Below are 17255 nucleotides of genomic sequence, written 5' to 3' on the forward strand. Positions count from 1 at the left end.
AATTAAATTTCTTAACGACTGACACGGTGTGTGGGGTAATATTTTTAGTAACCACGCAAATTTCCTGCAGACAAATTCCCCCCCGTCGTTCCATCTTTACAACTGAGAAACTTAACAGACGTGCAAAGAAAGACTGCAGAGCATTTGGAAAGTCTCTTTTGACCTTTAATGAGCTTTCCACTGGGTTCTAAGTAACTTCTGTAGGTATTGTCCGAGCTGTAGAAGGCGGGTGCACCGGTAGCACTGGTTAAGTACGTCTCTGTTTTCAAGTTAAAGCCTAGGATGAGCCCTGTCCAGTCTCTTTTGTGTTCTGGGAGTTAATGGAAAAATAACGATGGACAGTAGTTTGGGTTGGAAGGATCTGTGGAGGTCCTCTGGTCCAAACGTGCCTCAAAGCAGGGCTAACTTCAAACTTAAATCAGGTTGCTCAGCACCTTGTCCAGTGGAGTTTTGAGTACCACTATGGGTGGAAACATCCTTGAGAGAACTGTGAGTGGGGAAATAGGACAACTGTTACTCGTGTCCCCTTCTTGACCAAAAGCCTGTGGTCTGTTGCAGCTATCGATGTCACTTACTTGCTGGAGGAAGGATCAGGAAGAAAACTGAGGCGACGCACTCTCACCATCCCGGAGAGCAGCTTCAGGAAGTGATGCCACCAGAGGAAGCTTGGAAGCTGTGGTCTGGAGCCTGCTACAAGGTCTGCTGAGGACTGAGGGCAGGAGCCCACCTTCCTCTGCACCAGCCAAGGAAAAGAGGGCAGCAGCAAACTGACAAATATACAAACAGTTAGCACTTAGATGTCTGGGTTGGCAGGTTGCCCTGCCCTGCTCTGCAGTGCTCTTATGGTGTGTGTGTTGTTGGGCGTGCCTTGTATTGATGTTAGGTACTGAGAAAAACCTCGTGGTTATTGTCCAGGATGGTCAAATTTAATTTATTTTTGCTTGATATTCCCACTCAGAGGAAAAATAAAAATTAAAAAAAAAAAAAAAAAAAAAAACAAAAAAAAAACAACAAACAAACACAAAAAACCGGGGAGGTAAGGATAAGGACTGACTTACTCTGATGAGAATATTCCCCATGTTCACCAATTAACCTGTGATTGTACAAGATACTGTTGGCACCACCACGGCCCATACCAGTGAATGAAATCCAGATGGGAGGGTGAAGGCCCAGTGGCTTAAAAATTAAAGGCTGCCCTAAAGTTGTGGCCTCTGATTTGCACAAGTTCCAAGAAGAGAGAAGCGTACCCGAACGTGCGAAAGGTTCACCGTGGAACGGCCGGTGCACACATGTACCTTTGGTCTGTGACAAGGAGAAACTTCCAGAGTCACCTCGGAGCAAAGCAGGAGTTGGCTGGTTGAGGCACTTGTTCTGCGTCGTAGAGGGGGGAGGGAGCGGGGTGTGATTTTTTTTCACTTTTTTCTGCAGAGAAATTTTATAAAGCAAGTCAAATCCTGACAACACCATTGCTGTTGGTTTTTTTGATAAGCTGTGGTTCTCGTGTGTCTAGTGTGTTGTGCAAATTAAAATCTGTTAAAAGAAAAAGAAAAAGGAAAAAAAAAAAAGGAAACCTTCACTACATGAACCGTCAAGCAGTATTCAGAGCGAGTATTTGTTGTGAACTGTAGAATATATCAACTGCTAACACTATTCTTGTGTTCTGGTTGTACAGCTTAAAATGTCCGTCTCTTAAATTAAGAGACAGTGTATCTCGCACCGCCCTCTCTCTCTGCCCCGACGAGAAGTAGTATTCCCGAAAGCAATGGCCGAGGCACCCATCGCTCGCCGCACGAAATTGCGATTGCCGTAAGGAAGCAGTGCCGCGGCGGGACTCCCCGCGCCGGGCCCGACGACCTTCCCGGCGTGCGGAGCCGCGGTCGCCGGGCCGGGGCCAGGCTGTGGCAAAGGGCGGGGGTGGGCGGCGTACGCTGCCCCTTTAAAATGGCTTTGCTTTTTTGTCCTTCAGACGTACATATGCATATACAGTCCTGTTTTAGATGTTCTTATAAGAAAACCAGTTTTTAATGTGCCAAGTTGTATATATCTGCTGCGTGGATGTAAAGCAATACAGTAGTTACATGTTCCTTTTTAATGGACCAAGCTTGTCCTAATGTACATTCTTGTTATTATTATAATTATTTTACTCTTAGTGGAACATGACTCATTCCATTAACTTTTATGTGTTGATTTAAAAAGAAAAAAAAAAAAAAAAAGAAAGGAAAAAACCCTTTGAGAAAAAATATTTTATTAAAAAAAAAAAAGAAATAAGAAAATAGTTTGGAATATTTTCTTACTGTAGAGAAGCACTGTACAGTACCAGGAACCCTGAGTATAAAATACTCGTGCGTGTAGTAGGAATATCGCATGTCCAAAATCTTGAGTTGTCTCATTTAGTTTAAAACAGAAATCATTGTCTCAAATGGTGTTAAACACTAAAAAGTTTTTAAAAAATAAAGTGCGTACAGAAGCGAGACACTAGCTCTGTCATTTTATCTTTCTTTTGTTGAAAGACTAAACAAAATGTTTTTTAGACAATCAAATGTTAGGTAAGTGCAAAGAATTGTTTTTTCTTACTGGTGTAGAAATTAATGACTTTTTTTATTTTTCGGTTATTTTATAATAACGAGAAGACCGGTGTGTCACCAGGATCGCTGTTTTAAGACCAGGAAGCACTACATTATTGCAAATAGCTATGAACTCTTAGTCTGCATGGGTGTAGGCTGTGTGATTGCTGAAAATAAATGCTGCTAATATATTTCCTTTTTACAAAGCATATCTAAATAGATCATTGTTTTGATGTTAATCTTTGTAAATTATGTATTACCAATTTTAACATTGGATGTAATTGCATAAAAAGCCTGCATCTCAATCCTGAGAGAGTCTAGTATTAAATGGAAAATCTTTTCCTATCGCTGACTTGTGGGGTTTTCTTTGGCCTGTCTTTGGTTTTCCTCTCTGGCCTCTGTCTCAGCCGCTCCTGTCGTGTTCTGGCTTTCTTCCAGCCTCTCCTACGGGGGTTGTCACCCCATCTCTTTCGAATATCCGGTTGCCTGGTGGTGTGCCACGAGGATATCGTTTGGTGCCGATGGTTCTTCTGGTCAGGCCTTGGCAGGAGGGATGACGGCAGCGTGCGTACAGAGACGGACGTTCACTGTTGGGTAGGCAGAGGCTGCGTAACCGTGGTCGTACGTAACGGCGGGTCAGGGCGCAAACCGTTACGTCTACGCGTTCAGCGCCCGTTCCCGGAGCGTGAACCCTGGAGACGGGGCCGCCCGCAGACACCAGACCGTCGCCGTCGGTGCCGCGTCTCAGCGGTGGTGCGCTTACACCACGAGCGTTGGGCCAGAGCCACCTCAGACGAATGAAACGAATGAAATACCTTATCGAGGACCCGCCTTTAATGTAACTTCATTTTTCTTTTTTCCATGCCGTGGCCTGACTCTCTGTGGTCATCAAAATGCCATGCTTGACCCGTACATCTGTCTTTTAAACTAGAGACCGTGCCAAGCATGGGAGTGCTTTTTTTATTTAAAAAAAAAGTTGAAAAAGTACCTGGATTCATCTCCTGCTGCTTTGACCCCATTTTAAAGTCCAGAGGCAGCTGTGGAATTCAATCAAACCTACTTAAGGCAAGGCAAATAACATTCCAATTAAGAGAGAGCGTCCCTTGTCTGAGAGTAAAGATTCCAGAGAGAGAAAGGAAAATGAGAGCAGAATGAGAAGAGAGCGGCTTCACCCTCGAAGCAGAACACAGAGGCTTTGCCACTGAAACAGTGGAAGTTGGAAGGCAGCAACGTGGCTCTTGGGCCAGATGCAAGAGCCCAGGAGTTGCCCCTACGGCAAGTGGCCATCGCCTTGTGGCCCTTTGCTGGACGCTCTCCAGTACGGCCACATCTCTCTCCTACTGGGGAGCCCAGTGCAAGATGGAAGTAGTCTGCTATGAAATCACAAGCAATGAGAAAAATTTGAAAAAATTAAGCGCCATCCAGCCCCTACTGGAACCCTGTGACTCAGTCAAAAGATGAGTTTAATTTCATAAATCAACCAACCAACATCTACCTTTACCACTGCGGTGCAGCGTCCATCTCATGGGGCTGTTAGCGGCCGGCCGAAGCGACGCACGCTTCGCCGGGGTTCTCGCTGGCTCTGGAAGTCTGCAGCCGCCTCATCCTACGCCGTGGCAGAGACGGCGCTTTCTGCCAGGGCGCGATGCCGTACGGGGCTCTGGCTGAGGCCTGCCGTTGGTACACCGAGCACCGGCGCGGCCCCGGCCCACGCTGGCTTTGCCTGCAAGAGCATTTACTCAGCGAAGCCCCAGCGCCGCGTAGGGATGGGCCACGTGGCCGTTTCCAGCCCCCTGCAATGATCCAGTCACACACGCGGACACGTGAGTCACAATCTTTATTTCCAGCTTTTTCCCCCTGGAATACACGCATTCCTGTGGTTACAATTATTTACAGAGTGCTGGGACTGCGCATTGGTGGCCCAGGCCACCAGCCCCGGCCACAGGGCAAAGCAGGGCACGTGGAGGTGGCAGCGGTGGCAGGACACGACGGCACAGAGACGAAATAGAGGACTGTGAGCACCGCTCAGGGACAGGGTCCTTCCCTCTCCTGGCACAGGCGTGGGCAGCGCTGAGGAAACACGACCGAGAGCAGGTCCCAAAGAGGGGCCACGGCGAAGCGCCAGCAGATCTGCAGGGACACGCACAGCAGCGGCTCGTGGGACGCGCCCACGGCAGACGGTGACGTCTTGTGAACGAGCGGCGGTGACGGGCGCCAGGACAGGGTCCCCTGCAGAACTGCCAGCCCTGAAGGTGGTGAAGCCCCGAAGGTGGTGAAGCCGTGGCAGGAGACAGCCCTTCCCGGAGGTGGCACTGCTTCAGCTGCTTCCTCAGGTCTCCTCCGCCTCCTCACAAAATTAGGGATGTGTAGCCGACAGGAACTAGGCCAGTGCTGTTTCCATGGCAGCAGCGGATCCAGTCTTCATCCACGGTGGAGAGCAGCTGGAGGACGTCCCCTTTCTGGAAGCTCAGGTGCCCCTCGGCGGTGCCCGTGTGGTCGCACAGCGCCCGAACTGCCCTGCACAACAAACGCCATCGGGGGTCCGTCTCCCCAGGGACCCCGGGTACCGCTGAGAGAAGCTCCCACAGGTTCTGACGCTCGTGTGGAGCCACCCGCCCTCCCCAGGCAGAGACGCCATCCGACGATGGACTCGATCGAGAAGCCACATCACAAAAGCGCCCGGCCAAGCAGCCCCTGGGAGCGGGAGCAGCAGCGCGGGAGCAGCGCTTGTGCAGACGTGGAGCAGAGCTCTAGGGCAGGGCCAGCGAGGGCTGGGGAGGAGGGAGACGGCCGAGCGTGCTGTGGGACGGCCGCTCGCCCTCCGTGCTCGCTTGGCCAGACACTGCGCAAGCACAGACGGAGCACTACAGCTTTTCTGACCTGCCACAATGTGGGCAGAGGTGCCACATACATAGTTGCCCCAACAAGCTGTTAAGACTTCAGAAAGCACACAAGAGAAAGAAAAATGTTAACAATCCCCCCCAAAAAAAAAGGTCTGGGAAAACCAACTGGTCACGGCTAGGCAGACAGGTTCACCCAGCGCTCAGCAGGAGAGGAGGGGACTCCCCAGGGAGCAGTCAAGGCGCAAGGTAGCAACAAGGAGCGGTGTAAGCCCTTCCCTGGAAAGGCGTGTGGGATATCCAGGCTATGCCTGGCAACAGCCCCTGCTTCCATCCCCCCAAAAAAAATCCATCAGCTTTCCAGCCCCAAACAGGACGTTTTCCAGCACCCTGCATCACCTGTGGGGCTGGGGCACGTCCGACGTGCCCCTCTCTGGCTGTTCTTCATCACGGGTCTTCTCGGACGCCAGCCCCTTCACCACCACAGCCAGGACTCGGGCGCTGGGGGACAGCCAGCTAGAGGGTCTCCTGCCACAAAGCAAAGGAAGCCATGAGCTTGTCTGGGAAGCCTTTTCCCACCCATCCTGCTCAGAAAACTATTGTGGCGATCCGGGAGCTGCCGAGGGCTCTACCAAGCACCACCAAGCGAGCTCCTGCTGCTCTCAAGGACTGAGGCAATGTGATGGCAGCAGCACCTGGGACACGTGCCGATCCCCCGGCACGGCCCAACAGCCCCGGGAGCACAACCCGGATAACAGGCAGCACAAGACACCCCGTGAGGCCGGCGAGCCCCATGGGCCACTCTCCGTACACCGCCTGGGAGAAAAACCCCTTCCCCAGGCCATGCCGCTTCCCCCGCCCTGCCTGCCTGAGCCGGGGCTTACCTGGACCTAGCTGAGACGGCGTCAGGACTGGGAGGGAAGCTCCTGGCAGAGGGGCTGGTGGCTCCGAAGAGGCGGCCCAGCCAGCTGCCCTTGTCAGGACCAGGACCACCAGCCTCTGGCTGGGAAGGGGCTGCCCGGTTCCTATTCGCATCTGGCTCTGGGGAAGCAGCCAGGAGTTTCTCTCCAGCAGCAGCATCACCTGGCGGGGCGGCTGCTCCAGCTCCAGCAGGCAAGATGAGGTCTTCAGGAGAAGAGGTCCCAGAGGTGTCAGCACTGCTGCTGGGCTCTGGACCGCAGAGGTCGGGGACAGCTTTGGTCTGAAGGAGCTGCAGCTCCGTGCCTCTTGGCTCATTCACGGATACGTGGGGTCGTGCAGCCTGGCCGGGGCTGGAATCCCCCGCAGCCGTCCGCAGCTTTGTCCACCAGATGAAGGGGAACTTTTCCTTGCTAGGAGCAGCGTAAATCCTGGAGGCCTGGCTCAGCTGGCCCCACCAGCCACTGAGGCCAGCCCCGTCATCCCGAGGGCCTGCCTCGGGCCCGTGGGTCTCTGGGGGGCTGTCAGCTCCCAGGAGAGTGCGGCTGAGCTGGTCGCCCCACCGCAGCACGTGCTGGAAGGTCTGCTGCAGGGCAGCCCCCACCTGGGGGCCGGGGACCAGCCCGTGCCCGGCTGCCTGGGACTGGGACCTCGTGCTGCCCTCCGCACCGGCTGCCCTCCCCAGGGTATCGGGGGGGAGCTCCTCGTCCAGGCTTGCCCCCGCAGCACCGCCGCGGCCCTCCAGAGAAGGCTGCGCAGCCCCCCGAGCCTGAGCGGCACGATGGGCAGGAGCCAGGGGTGACTCCAGCCGACGGGACAGGGGTCTCACATCCACGGAGAGGTGGTGGTGTTCAAAGAGCAGGTCGAGGTGGAAAGTCAGCACGGAAAGGGGCTGGATGAGCAGCAGCAGTTCCTCAGCGAGGTGGGGAAGAGGGCCTTGACTCAGGGCAAAGAAGGCCGCGGGTGAATACAGCACGGAGATTACACCTAGGAGATACGGACGGCGCTGGACAGCTGCAAAATGCCCTGCCCTTGCCCACACATCCCGCCCAGGGCCGGCTGCCCCATCCTAGCAGGCCCAAATGACAAATTGTCTGCCCGACTGCCCGCATCCAGTACAACAGCCACGGAAAACGATGCCCCTGTCCGCTACGGAAACCCCAGCCAAGCATTGTGGGTGGAGCAGGTATGGGATTACCAGCCTGGCACGTAGGAGAGGACTTGGGTGGGGAGCTTCTGGGCACCGTGTCCTTACCTGGGCTCTTCTGTAGGTGAGAGATCCACAGCTCCAGCTGCTTAATGCTAAACAAGACAGAGGGAACCCAGGTGAGCGCTCCTGGGACTCTGCTCCACCCTGCCATCGCGGCAAGGCCAGCCTGGGCCACCAAGGGCCAGCACTCACTTCAGAAGGCCGAGGATAAAGGCATGAAACTTCTGTCTGGTGCTGTTGAGAGGGGCCAGCCCGGCCACGTGCCAGCACAGCGAGTGGAGAGAGCGGGTGTTGGGGCCTGCGGAATACACGACACAGTCACTGCTGCGAGGGCACAGCCTCCCCCAGCCCGGGCTGGAAAAGGGCTCCAGGCACCGCGAGATGCTGCTCTCAGCATCTCCAGGAGCACGTTCCTCACACCAACCTGTCTTCACGGAGGCTTCCACCACGCTCCAGGGTGAATTTTTCCTCTGGCCTGTGATAACATCCTTCTGGAATGGCTTCAGCCCGTCCTCCACCAAGGCATAGAGCGCAGGGCAGAGGGTGTGCAGCAGCAGGTAACCCACATCTGGGTTGAGCCGGCTGTCTCCCAGCTGGGCCTGAAGCAGGGAGGCACAAAGAGAGGAGAGGGAGGGGAACAGCAGCACCTAACCCTGCGCCTGCAGAGAGGGATGGTGGGATCCTGCCCCTGGAGCTCCCGAAGTCCCTCCTGCCCGAAGCCTGCACAGCCTGCCCTCACTCCTGCCCACCCCAGCCCGGCCGGAGCCTCGGGCCAGACCCTCACCTTCTGCACCAGGTTCCGCGCGGTGCTGAAGTGGGCGATAATCTTATCCACGGCGGTGCTGACGGCGATCAGCAGGGCTGTCGGACACCGGGAAGGAAGGCGTCAGCACGGCACCCGATCCCCACTGCGGCACTCAGCCCATCAGCAGCGTGCGGCTGGCTGGCATCGCACCGGCCCCGGCCGCCAAGGCCTGGAGGAGCCGGGGAGGAGCGGGCAGGCGCCAGGAAGGCCCAGGATGACGGAGCATCCCCGGCCGTTGCCATGGGAACCTCGCGGGTGCAGGGATGCAGGACCCGCGGTTTCCAAGGGGCCGGGGACCCGCAAGGCGGCTCCGAGATGCGGAGGCTGCCCCACCCCCGTTCCCCGGCTCCGCAGCACCCTCTGCCTGCCCCTGCCCGGCCCTGCCCGGCCCGGGGGTCCCCACCCCCGCCACCTCCCGCAGCCCCGCTCGGCGGGGACGGGACGGACCGGGCCGAGGCTCCGGAGGGGGAACCGCCCCGGCTCCGCGGCCCTTCAGCCCCGAGCGCGGCGGCGGGGCCGGCCCCGCGGGGCCGTTACCTTTCTTCTGCTCTCCCCGGGGGCGGCGGGCTCCCTCCGTGCTCCCCCCGCCGGGCCGGGCTGCGCCCGCGGCGGCTCCAGCGGCGGACGGCGAGGGCCTGGCTGGAGAGAGGGGGCGGCGGGCTCAGGCGGGGCCCGGGGGGAAGCGGGGCCCCGCGGGAAGCGGGGCCGGGCCCGAGCGCTGCTGCCGCGGGAGGCCCAGGCCGCGCTCGCCGCCCGGAGCCCGCTCCGCCGCCCGGCCCCACTCACCGCGGGCGGCGCCGGGGCCGCGGCCGGGGGCAGCCGGGTCGCGCTCGCCCATGGAGCCGGAGGCCGCGGCGGGGCGAAGGGCGGCGGGCGGAGCGGGGCGGGCTGGGCCCCGCCGCCCGCCCAGGGCCTGGCCCCGCGGAGGACGGGCCCGGAGGGAGCCCGCGGCAGGGCGGGGTGCGGAGGTGCCGCCTCGGCGGGGCCGCCCCGGCCCCAGGCGGCCCCGGGGGACGCGGCCCCGGCCCCCCCGCAGGCGAGGGGGGCCCCCGCGGCCCTGCCCGGCCCAGAGGGGCTCGGAGACCCCCGGCCGCGGGCCACACGACGGGGGCCTCCGCCGCGGCCGCCCGGCCGAGCCCCGCAGCCCCAGGCTGCTCTTACCCTCCTTGCAGCTCTCGTCTCCTCTCTCCACCGTCCCTGGCGCCCAGGGGCCCCCACCAGCTCCCCCGAGCCTCCGAACCAGGGCGTCTTTATCACAACCGGAGCCCGGCCCCTTCTCTCCTGGGAGGCAGCTTCGCGCCGGCAGCCCCCCTTCCTCTGCGTCCCCCGGCTGCCCCTCCGCGATGGGCTGCAGCCCCGGCCGGGATCTCCTCCTCTTCGGCTGGTGGCTTTCCATAGGCGCCAGCAAGTGTCCACCCAGAGGCGCGGGTGGCATCCAGCCTGAGCCATCGCCGCCTACGGCCATCGCGAGGGGTGCAGATGGGTGCTGAGATGCCACCAGCTCTGCCCGCTCGCTGGCTGGCTGGCCCTTGGGCTTGTTGGAGGCACTGCGGTACCGCAGCTCCTTGAATGTGGTCACCTCTCTCTGCCTGGAGCTGGGCGGTTTCGCCGGCCGGTCGTGCTGGAGCTGGGGCCAGGCCGGCTCCGGGCCCACGGCGCTGGAGAGGAGCTCACTGGAGGGCGGCAGCTCTGTGTCAGGTGAGAATACGATCAGCCAGTCGCTCCGGTCAGGCCTGGCCTGGGCGAGAGCAGGCCCAGCGGCGTTCCTCTTCCTCTTCTGGGCGAGCTCGTGGAAGGAGGTGATGGTCTTCTTGCCCGCATCTCTGCAGAGGTCACCCGAGCCGGGCTCCGGCTCCGCCGGCTGCGCGGGCAGGAGCGGCTGCTCTGCTCTGTGCGCGTTGAGAACCTGCAGTCGTCTCCGGGGCCGGGGGGGCACGGGCGGGGGGACGCTGCCAGCCCGGGGCCGCGGCTCAGGAGCGCCACTCAGACCGGGATCCCACCATCCCGGCGCAGGCGGTGCCGGAGGCGCGGCGTCGGGGTTGGGGAGGGAGTTGCAGTTAGGGTCTAGGTTGGCGCAGGTGCTGGTGGTCTCCTGCACCGCCGCACTGGGAGAGGGCTCGTCGCACTGGGAGTCCAGCGAGGTGCTGCTGCAGAGGCTGTCCGGGCTCTCTCCGGCCAGGGCGTCCGATCTCTGGGGCACCGGCGGGTTGAGGTTGGCATCTCTGCCATCACGCGTCCCGCTCTGGTCAGCCAACGCCTGGCCGTCCCCAGCATCTTCTGTGGGAATGACGTTGGGCTGATTTTCAGGGGATTGGGACTCTTCTCTGGAGAACCCCTTGTAGTAGACGGAGACCGGGGAGTCATCCAAGCTGAAATCAGAGCAGCTACTGACAGAGGAGGAGGAGGAGGAGGAGGAAGCCAGATCACAAGGGGGGTCACAAGGGGAAGCCACCTCCTCCCCGGCATGCAGGCAGGGGAAATCCTCTTGAGCTGCCTGGTTCTGGAGACCCAACGTCGCCGGCTGCGGAGCGTGGGACTCGCAGCACCGGCATTTCAGGGAGGGATTGTTGGAATTGGCATCCACTTGCTCACAGTTCTCTGGGCAGTCGCTGCAGCCGGTCTGGTCTCCTCCGCCCATGGAGGCAGAGGTCTCCTGGAGCTCCGGGTGCCGGGAGAGGTGCAGCCCCAGGGAGATGTGCTGCAGATGGATGTGGTTGAGGTTGCAGAGCAGGCCTTTCTTCGGAGCCAGCATGATGCTGCCTCGCTGGGAGTGCCGGGGCTCCTCGCAGAGCCCCCCAGCTCCTCTCTTCAGACCATCCAGCTCCCTGCAAACAGCAAACGCCCTTTCAGTCGGCGGGCGAGACCGCGGCAGCGCAAACCCGGAGAGGAACGAACGCGGCGAGAGGGAGGGTGGTGACCTTGCGGCAGCCACCGAGCAGGGAAGGGCCGGCGGCCGGGGAGCGGCGTGAGGGGCTGGGGGTTCGGAGACGGGAACGCACCCAGCAGAGAGGGGCTCCCCGCGGGGCTGGGGCCGGGCTGCAGCCGGTGGCTGATCCCCGGAGCACGGCCCGAGGAGGCTCTGGCCGGTCCAGGCGCCCGCAGCAGCAGGGCTGAGCCCCTCCGCCGGCTCTCGGCGGCCGGGAGCATCCCGGAGACGCCGTCAAGGAGAAAACGCCCTTGGAAACCCCAGCTCCCGGCCCAGGGAGGGGGCACGGGCGGCGAGGAGGAGACCCCCGGGCACCGCCGCAGCCCCGGCAGCGGCTGCAGCCCGCGCCCGGCCCCGGGCACCCACGGGCGGCGGCCGCGCAGCTCAGCCCCGGCCCCGAGCATCCAGCGGCTGCGGGGGTGCGGGGGTGCAGCCGCCCCTGCCCCTCCCCGCCGCCCGGAGCCCCCCGCTTCCCCGGAGCCCCCCGCTCCCCCCGAGCCCCCCGCTCACCTCGTCGCGCTGCGGCGGCGAATGCGGCGGGCGGGAGGGAGGAGCCCGGCCCCGCCCCGGCCCCGCCCCGCAGACGGCGGGGGCGGGGCCCCGGTCCGTCCCCCCCCATCCGAAAAAGCCCCCGCGGTGCCGCCGCCCCCCGGCCCGGCCCGGCCCCAGCAGGCAGCCCGGCACCCGCAATAACTTATGTTTATTGAGACAAAGGCAGGCAGGGGCTGCGGGCCCCCGCCGCCCCCCACAGCCCCCTCCCGCGGCAGCGAGCAGCCCCCGGCAGCCACGGCCCGGGGGGCGAGGGCCACCAGGCCGCCTTCGGCAAGACGAAGCAGTCCGGGGCCAGGCCCGCCATCACTTCTGCCGCTTGTAAATCTTCTGAGCCAGGCCGAGAAAGATCTCCCTGGGGAGGCGGGCGGCGTGCTTTCCGATCAGTTCCTGCAGGCGCCGATAGCTGCTCTCCTCGTACTCCTGAAAGGCAGCCCTCATGCCCAGAGCCTCATAGAGCTCCTTCACCTTCGCCACCTTCTCGGGCTCCTTACGGCCATAGTTCTCCTGAGAAAACACCAGAACAAGTCAGGCCGAGGTCCAGCTTACGGCCGCTGCCAGTTCAAAGCGCGGCAGGAGTCAGCTCTGGCTCTGCCTGCTGCCATCTTACGCCGCTCACAACCACCGGCCCTGCTCCCGGCCAGGCAGCGGCACGGCGCGGCCGAGCAGGGCGGCACGTGGCTTTTCAGGTGTGCGTTACGGCGCTACGCTCCCTCCGCACCGCGTCCTCGGGGAGGGAGTCCGTGCCACCTCGGCCCCGTCGGCGGGGAGTTGTGCCAGCTGGGCGCCGTTACCTCCAGGATCTGCCGCTGCTCCGGCGTCACCCGACGCAGGGACTCCACCACCAGCCAGCTGCACTTGTTGTCCTGGATATCAGTGCCCACCTTCCCCGTCAGCTCCGGGTCCCCAAAGCAGTCCAGGTAATCATCCTGCGCGGCGATGGCAACACCTGAGCACCGCACCCGGCACCGTACCAGCACCGAGGGGCAGGGAGCCACCTCCTACCTGGATCTGAAAGAATTCGCCCATCTCCAGCAAGATCGCTTTAGCGTTGTCGTGCTCCTCCTTACTGTCGATACCAGTCTAAGAGGGGGGGAAAAAGGAATAAAGCCTTCCAGCACCTGCCTTCCATCCTTACTTCTCCCATCTCCCAGCCCCCCTGCCCTCCTCGGCAGCCTCGCACCAAGGGCGAGGCCCCTCCCGATACCTCCACAAAACTCACCATGTACATGGCAGCGGCCACGGGCAGGTAGAAGGAGTAGAACGCCGTCTTGTATTTAACGATTGCCTTGTACCTGCGGCAGAGGAACCACGCTCAGCGGCAAAGCCCGGGCCTTCCCCTCCCGCCAGGGCTCCACAGATCAGGACCAGCAGGAGAAAAGCAGCATCTCCCTCCAAACCAGCTCCCGAGCTCTGATAGCGCCAGCAAGATTTGCTCCCCAGAGCCTGGCAGGCGACGGCAGCGTTTCAGCCAGCAGCTGGATCTCTCGCACAGTCTGGAAGGGACTGCGAGCAGAGCCACCCTGACACAGCTGGGCCGGCGCCTCTGTCCCCTTCCGTCTCTTTACCTCTGCTCGCTGAAGCGATTCAAATCCACCTGGGAAACAGGAGCGGTGATGAGGTCCAGCATCTGCCCGAGCTCGGTCTGGTAGGCAGTCTGCGGAGGAAAGAAAGGATTTATTCACAGAATCACAGAACGCTTTGGGATGGAAGGGACCTTTAAAGGTCATCCAGCCCATCCCCCCTGCAACTGGCAGGGCCATCGTCACCCAGATCAGGTTGCTCAGAGCCCCGTCCAGCCGGGCCTTGAATGTTTCCGGGGACGGGGCATCTCCCACCTCTCTGGGCAACCTGGGCCAGCGTCTCACCAGCCTCATTCACGCAGTGCCCCAGGGACGCCCCCGCGGCACAGTGCAAACCCCAAACCCAAGCTCCGTTTCGGCTCCTCTCCAAGCCAGGAGGGCGGGCGCGCGTCTGGCGGGATGCCCGGGAGCCGAAGGGACAGGCCGAGACCCGCGCGCCCTCCAACGCCCCGGCACGGCCCAGGCCCGCGGCGAATCCGCGGGAGGGGGGTGCCGGGGCCGGGCTCACCTGCAAGAAAAGCTCCAGCAGGTGCAGGTAGTAGGGGCGCTCCCCGCAGTATTTCTTCAGCAGCCGGTAGACGGAGGACTCGAGGAGGAAGGCGTCGTTGATGGCATCCAGACCGACCCCCTCCTGCAGCAGGCGGGCAGGGAGGGGTCAGGAAAGTCCTTGGCCCCGCAGGCCCCCCCGCGGCCGGGGTCCCCCCGACCCTTCTCACCTTCTTGTACCAGCAGAGCTGCCCCCGGCGGGTGAGGGAGGCGTCCATGATGTCGTCCGCCACCAGGAAAAAGGCTTGGAACTGCGAGAGGCTGCGTTAGGGGGGCGGGGGTCCCCGGGGGCCCCGTCCGCCCCCCGCCCCGGCCCTCACCAGCTCGATGCACCAGCCCACGGCCAGGGCGCAGCGGAGGCTCTCCGGGTCCCGCTGCCCGGGGCTCGCCAGCTCCCTGAAGGCGGCCAGCACCGTCAGCCCGCGGTTGCACTTCCCGCCCGGCGCGTTGTACTCCAGCACCTGCGGGCGGAGAGGAGCGGGCAGCGGGGGAGCCCCGGGCCCGCCGCCCCCCCGCCCCCGACCCCCGGGCCCCCCTCACCTCCTTCAGCCGGGCCACGGCGTCGCCCACCTCCGGGTGCCCGAGGCCGCCCTCCGTCAGGTCGCGGACGATCTGCGGGAAGAAGCTCACGAACTCCTCCCGCTCGGCCGCCGCCTTGGCCCCGCTGCCGCTCATGGTGACCGAGAGCGCGGCCCGGACCCGCCGCCGGCGGCCTCTTGGGGCGCCCCGCCCCGCCCCGCCCCGCCCCGCCCGGCCGCGGGGCTCGCCGGGACGCGTAGTCCGGACCCGCGGGGGGGGGCCGGCGCGTCCCCGCCGCCCGACTACAACTCCCGGCGTGCCCCGCGCGAGGGGCGGAGCCAGGCGCCGGCCGGCGCCTGCGCCCGCGCCCATTGGCCCGCTCCATCGTGTGAGGATGAGCCCAAGGAGGCTGAGCCAGTAGGAGCGCGGGGGGGGCGGGACCGAGACGGCTGATTGGTGGAGGGAGAGAATGGAGCGAGTGCCCGGGCCGGGCGCGGGGGCGCGGAGCGGCCCGGGGCGGGGAGCGGGGTGCGGGGTGCCGGAGGTGCGGGGGGTGCGGGAGGTGCCGGGGGTGCCGGTGCGGGGCGGGGAGCACCGCACACCTTTGCGTGCAGGCGGGAACGTGTGCCGCCCGGCTACAGGAAGGGGTGGAAAGGGGGTGCGGGGGGCGGTCAGGGGGATGCGGGGGTCGGTCAGGGGATGGGGGCGGTCAGGGGGTGGGGGGGGCGGTCAGGGGATGGGGGCGGTCAGGGGGATGCGGGGGGCGGTCAGGGGGTGGGGGCGGTCAGGGGGTGGGGGGGCGGTCAGGGGATGGGGGCGGTCAGGGGGATGCGGGGGTCGGTCAGGGGATGGGGGCGGTCAGGGGGATGCGGGGGGCGGTCAGGGGGTGGGGGGGCGGTCAGGGGATGGGGGCGGTCAGGGGGTGGGGGGCGGTCAGGGGGATGCGGGGGTCGGTCAGGGGTTGGGGGCGGTCAGGGGGTGGGGGGGCGGTCAGGGGGATGCGGGGGGCGGTCAGGGGGTGGGGGGCGGTCAGGGGGATGCGGGGGGCGGTCAGGGGGATGCGGGGGGCGGTCAGGGGATGGGGGCGGTCAGGGGGTGGGGGCGGTCAGGGGGATGCGGGGGGCGGTCAGGGGGTGGGGGCGGTCAGGGGGTGGGGGGCGGTCAGCCCGCCCCCGGGGCCGGGGAGGGTCGCGGAGCAGATGCTGAGCGCCATCACGGGGCCGTGCGGGACAGCCAGGGGATCGGGCCCAGCCAGCGCGGGTTCATGGAGGGAAGCTCACGGAATCGCAGAAGGCTTTGGGGTGGAAGGGAGCTTTGAAGGCCCCCGTCCATCCCCGCCGTGGGCAGGGACAGCGTCACCCAGACCGGGCTGCTCACAGCCCCGTCCAGCCGGGCCTTGGATGCGCCCAGGGACGGGGCATCCACCCTGCTCCGGGCAACCTGGGCCGGTGTCTCGCCACCCGCAGCGGAACACATTTCTTCCTTAGATCCAGCCTGAATCTCCCCTCTTTTAGTTAAAAACCATCCCCCCTGTCCTGTCGCTACAGGCCCTGCTAACAAGCCCGCCCCCAGCTCTCACAAGCCCCCTTAAGCACGGTGAGGCCGCAGTGAGGCCTCCCCGCAGCCCCCTCCTCCCCAGGCCGAGCCCCCCCAGCTCTCAGCCCGTCCCCCCAGCAGAGCCGGGCCACCCTCCCATCGCTTCTGCGGCCTCCCCTGGCCCCGCTCCCACAGCTCCACGTCCTTCCCGTGCTGAGGACCCCCGAGCTGGACGCGGGGCTCCAGGGGGTCTCCCCCGAGCGGGGCAGAGGGGCGGAATCCCCCCCCTCGCCCCGCTGCCCACGCCGCGGGGGAGGCAGCCCAGGACCCCGTTGCCTTTCTGGGCTGCCGGCGCACGTGGCCGGCTCACGGCCAGCTTTTCGTCCGTCGGCACCCCCAGTCCCCCTCCTCAGGGCTGCTCTCCACCCCTCCATCCCCTGCTGACACCGGGGGCTGCCCCCACCCGGCTGCAGGACCCTGCCCTTGGCCTTGTTGAACGCCACGAGGGGCCCACGGGCCCTCCTCCCCAGCCTGCCCAGCTCCCCTGGACGCCATCCCGCCCCTCAGCCTGGCGTCACTGCAAACTTGCTGAGGGTGCACGCGATGCCGCTGTGTCGATGAAGACATTGAACCAATGAATGAACCAATCAATCAATGAACCCTGCTTGACCAACCTGATCTCCTGTGGCAGGGTGACCCCCTCAGTGGACGAGGGGAAGGCTGTGGGTGTCTGGGCTTTAGCAAGGCCTTTGGCAGTTTCCCACAGCATTCTCCTGGAGAAACTGGCCGCTCACGGCTTGAATAAGCACGCTCTCCGCAGCGTAAAAAACGGGCTGGATGGCCGAGCGCAGAGAGTGGTGGTGAACGGAGTCAAACCCGGTTGGCGGCCGGTCACCAGTGCTGCTCCCCAGGGCTCAGTGCTGGGGCCGGTCCTGTTCAACGTCTTTATCGATGACCTGGACGGGGGGATGGAGGGCACCCTCAGTCGGTTTGCAGAGGGCACGCAGTCGGGTGGGAGCGCTGATCTGCTGAGGGAGGGAGGCTCTGCAGAGGGCCCTGGCCAGGCCGGGTCGATGGGCCCAGGCCACCGGGTGAGGGGCAGCCAGGCTCAGGGCCGGGTCCTGCCCTGGGGGCACAGCAACCCCAGGCACCGCTGCAGGCGTGGGGAGAGCGGCTGGGAGCTGCCCGGCGGGAAAGGGCCTGGGGGTGCTGGTCGGCAGCCGCTGGACATGAGCCAGCAGGGTGCCCAGGTGGCCAAG

The 17255-nt window shown here is 63.5% G+C and overlaps 3 protein-coding genes across 5 annotated transcripts in view; 1 reads left to right on the plus strand and 2 right to left on the minus strand.

Annotated features, from left to right (window-relative positions):
• The window catches only part of ASH1L (ASH1 like histone lysine methyltransferase), a 65067-nt gene extending 62151 nt beyond the window's left edge, over positions 1-2916 (plus strand). For all 3 annotated transcript variants that reach the window (XM_082333203.1, XM_082333204.1, XM_082333205.1), the window contains one exon: positions 559-2916. In XM_082333203.1, the coding sequence (XP_082189329.1) occupies positions 559-650 (92 nt within the window). In that variant the 3' untranslated portion in view covers positions 651-2916. The remainder of the gene's footprint in view (positions 1-558) is intronic.
• Positions 2917-4418: 1502 nt separating this feature from the next.
• On the minus strand, positions 4419-11795 carry RUSC1 (RUN and SH3 domain containing 1). The gene is made up of 10 exons (XM_082333235.1): positions 11774-11795; positions 9499-11162; positions 8875-8976; positions 8317-8393; positions 7957-8131; positions 7725-7830; positions 7578-7624; positions 6289-7309; positions 5804-5932; positions 4419-5081 (listed from the first exon to the last, which is right to left on the minus strand). The coding sequence occupies exons 2-10, from the start codon at positions 11087-11089 to the stop codon at positions 4913-4915; spliced, it is 3417 nt and encodes a 1138-aa protein (XP_082189361.1). The 5' UTR covers positions 11090-11162; positions 11774-11795; the 3' UTR covers positions 4419-4912.
• Positions 11796-11926: 131 nt separating this feature from the next.
• FDPS (farnesyl diphosphate synthase) lies at positions 11927-14664 on the minus strand. Its single transcript, XM_082333012.1, has 9 exons — positions 14482-14664; positions 14262-14402; positions 14112-14192; positions 13904-14026; positions 13381-13469; positions 13035-13107; positions 12818-12895; positions 12607-12741; positions 11927-12319 (listed from the first exon to the last, which is right to left on the minus strand). Exons 1-9 carry the CDS (start codon positions 14614-14616, stop codon positions 12119-12121), a joined length of 1056 nt encoding a protein of 351 aa, XP_082189138.1. The 5' UTR covers positions 14617-14664; the 3' UTR covers positions 11927-12118.
• Positions 14665-17255: the final 2591 nt, after the last annotated feature.

Source organism: Platalea leucorodia (genome assembly GCF_965183815.1).
Source record: "Platalea leucorodia genome assembly, chromosome: 24".
Classification (NCBI taxonomy): domain Eukaryota; kingdom Metazoa; phylum Chordata; class Aves; order Pelecaniformes; family Threskiornithidae; genus Platalea; species Platalea leucorodia.

Coding starts and splice junctions, on each gene's coding strand:
- RUSC1 (XM_082333235.1), bottom strand. CDS start 11,089: ATGCTGGCTCCGAAGAAAGGCCTGCTCTGCAACCTCAACCACATCCAT. Junction 8,394..8,874: donor CCGGGGAGAGCAGAAGAAAG/GTAACGGCCCCG, acceptor GGTGTCCGACAG/CCCTGCTGATCGCCGTCAGC. Junction 8,132..8,316: donor CGCGGAACCTGGTGCAGAAG/GTGAGGGTCTGG, acceptor TCCCTGCTTCAG/GCCCAGCTGGGAGACAGCCG.
- FDPS (XM_082333012.1), bottom strand. CDS start 14,616: ATGAGCGGCAGCGGGGCCAAGGCGGCGGCCGAGCGGGAGGAGTTCGTG. Junction 14,027..14,111: donor AGCTCTGCTGGTACAAGAAG/GTGAGAAGGGTC, acceptor CGCCTGCTGCAG/GAGGGGGTCGGTCTGGATGC. Junction 13,470..13,903: donor TGCTGGAGCTTTTCTTGCAG/GTGAGCCCGGCC, acceptor TTTCCTCCGCAG/ACTGCCTACCAGACCGAGCT.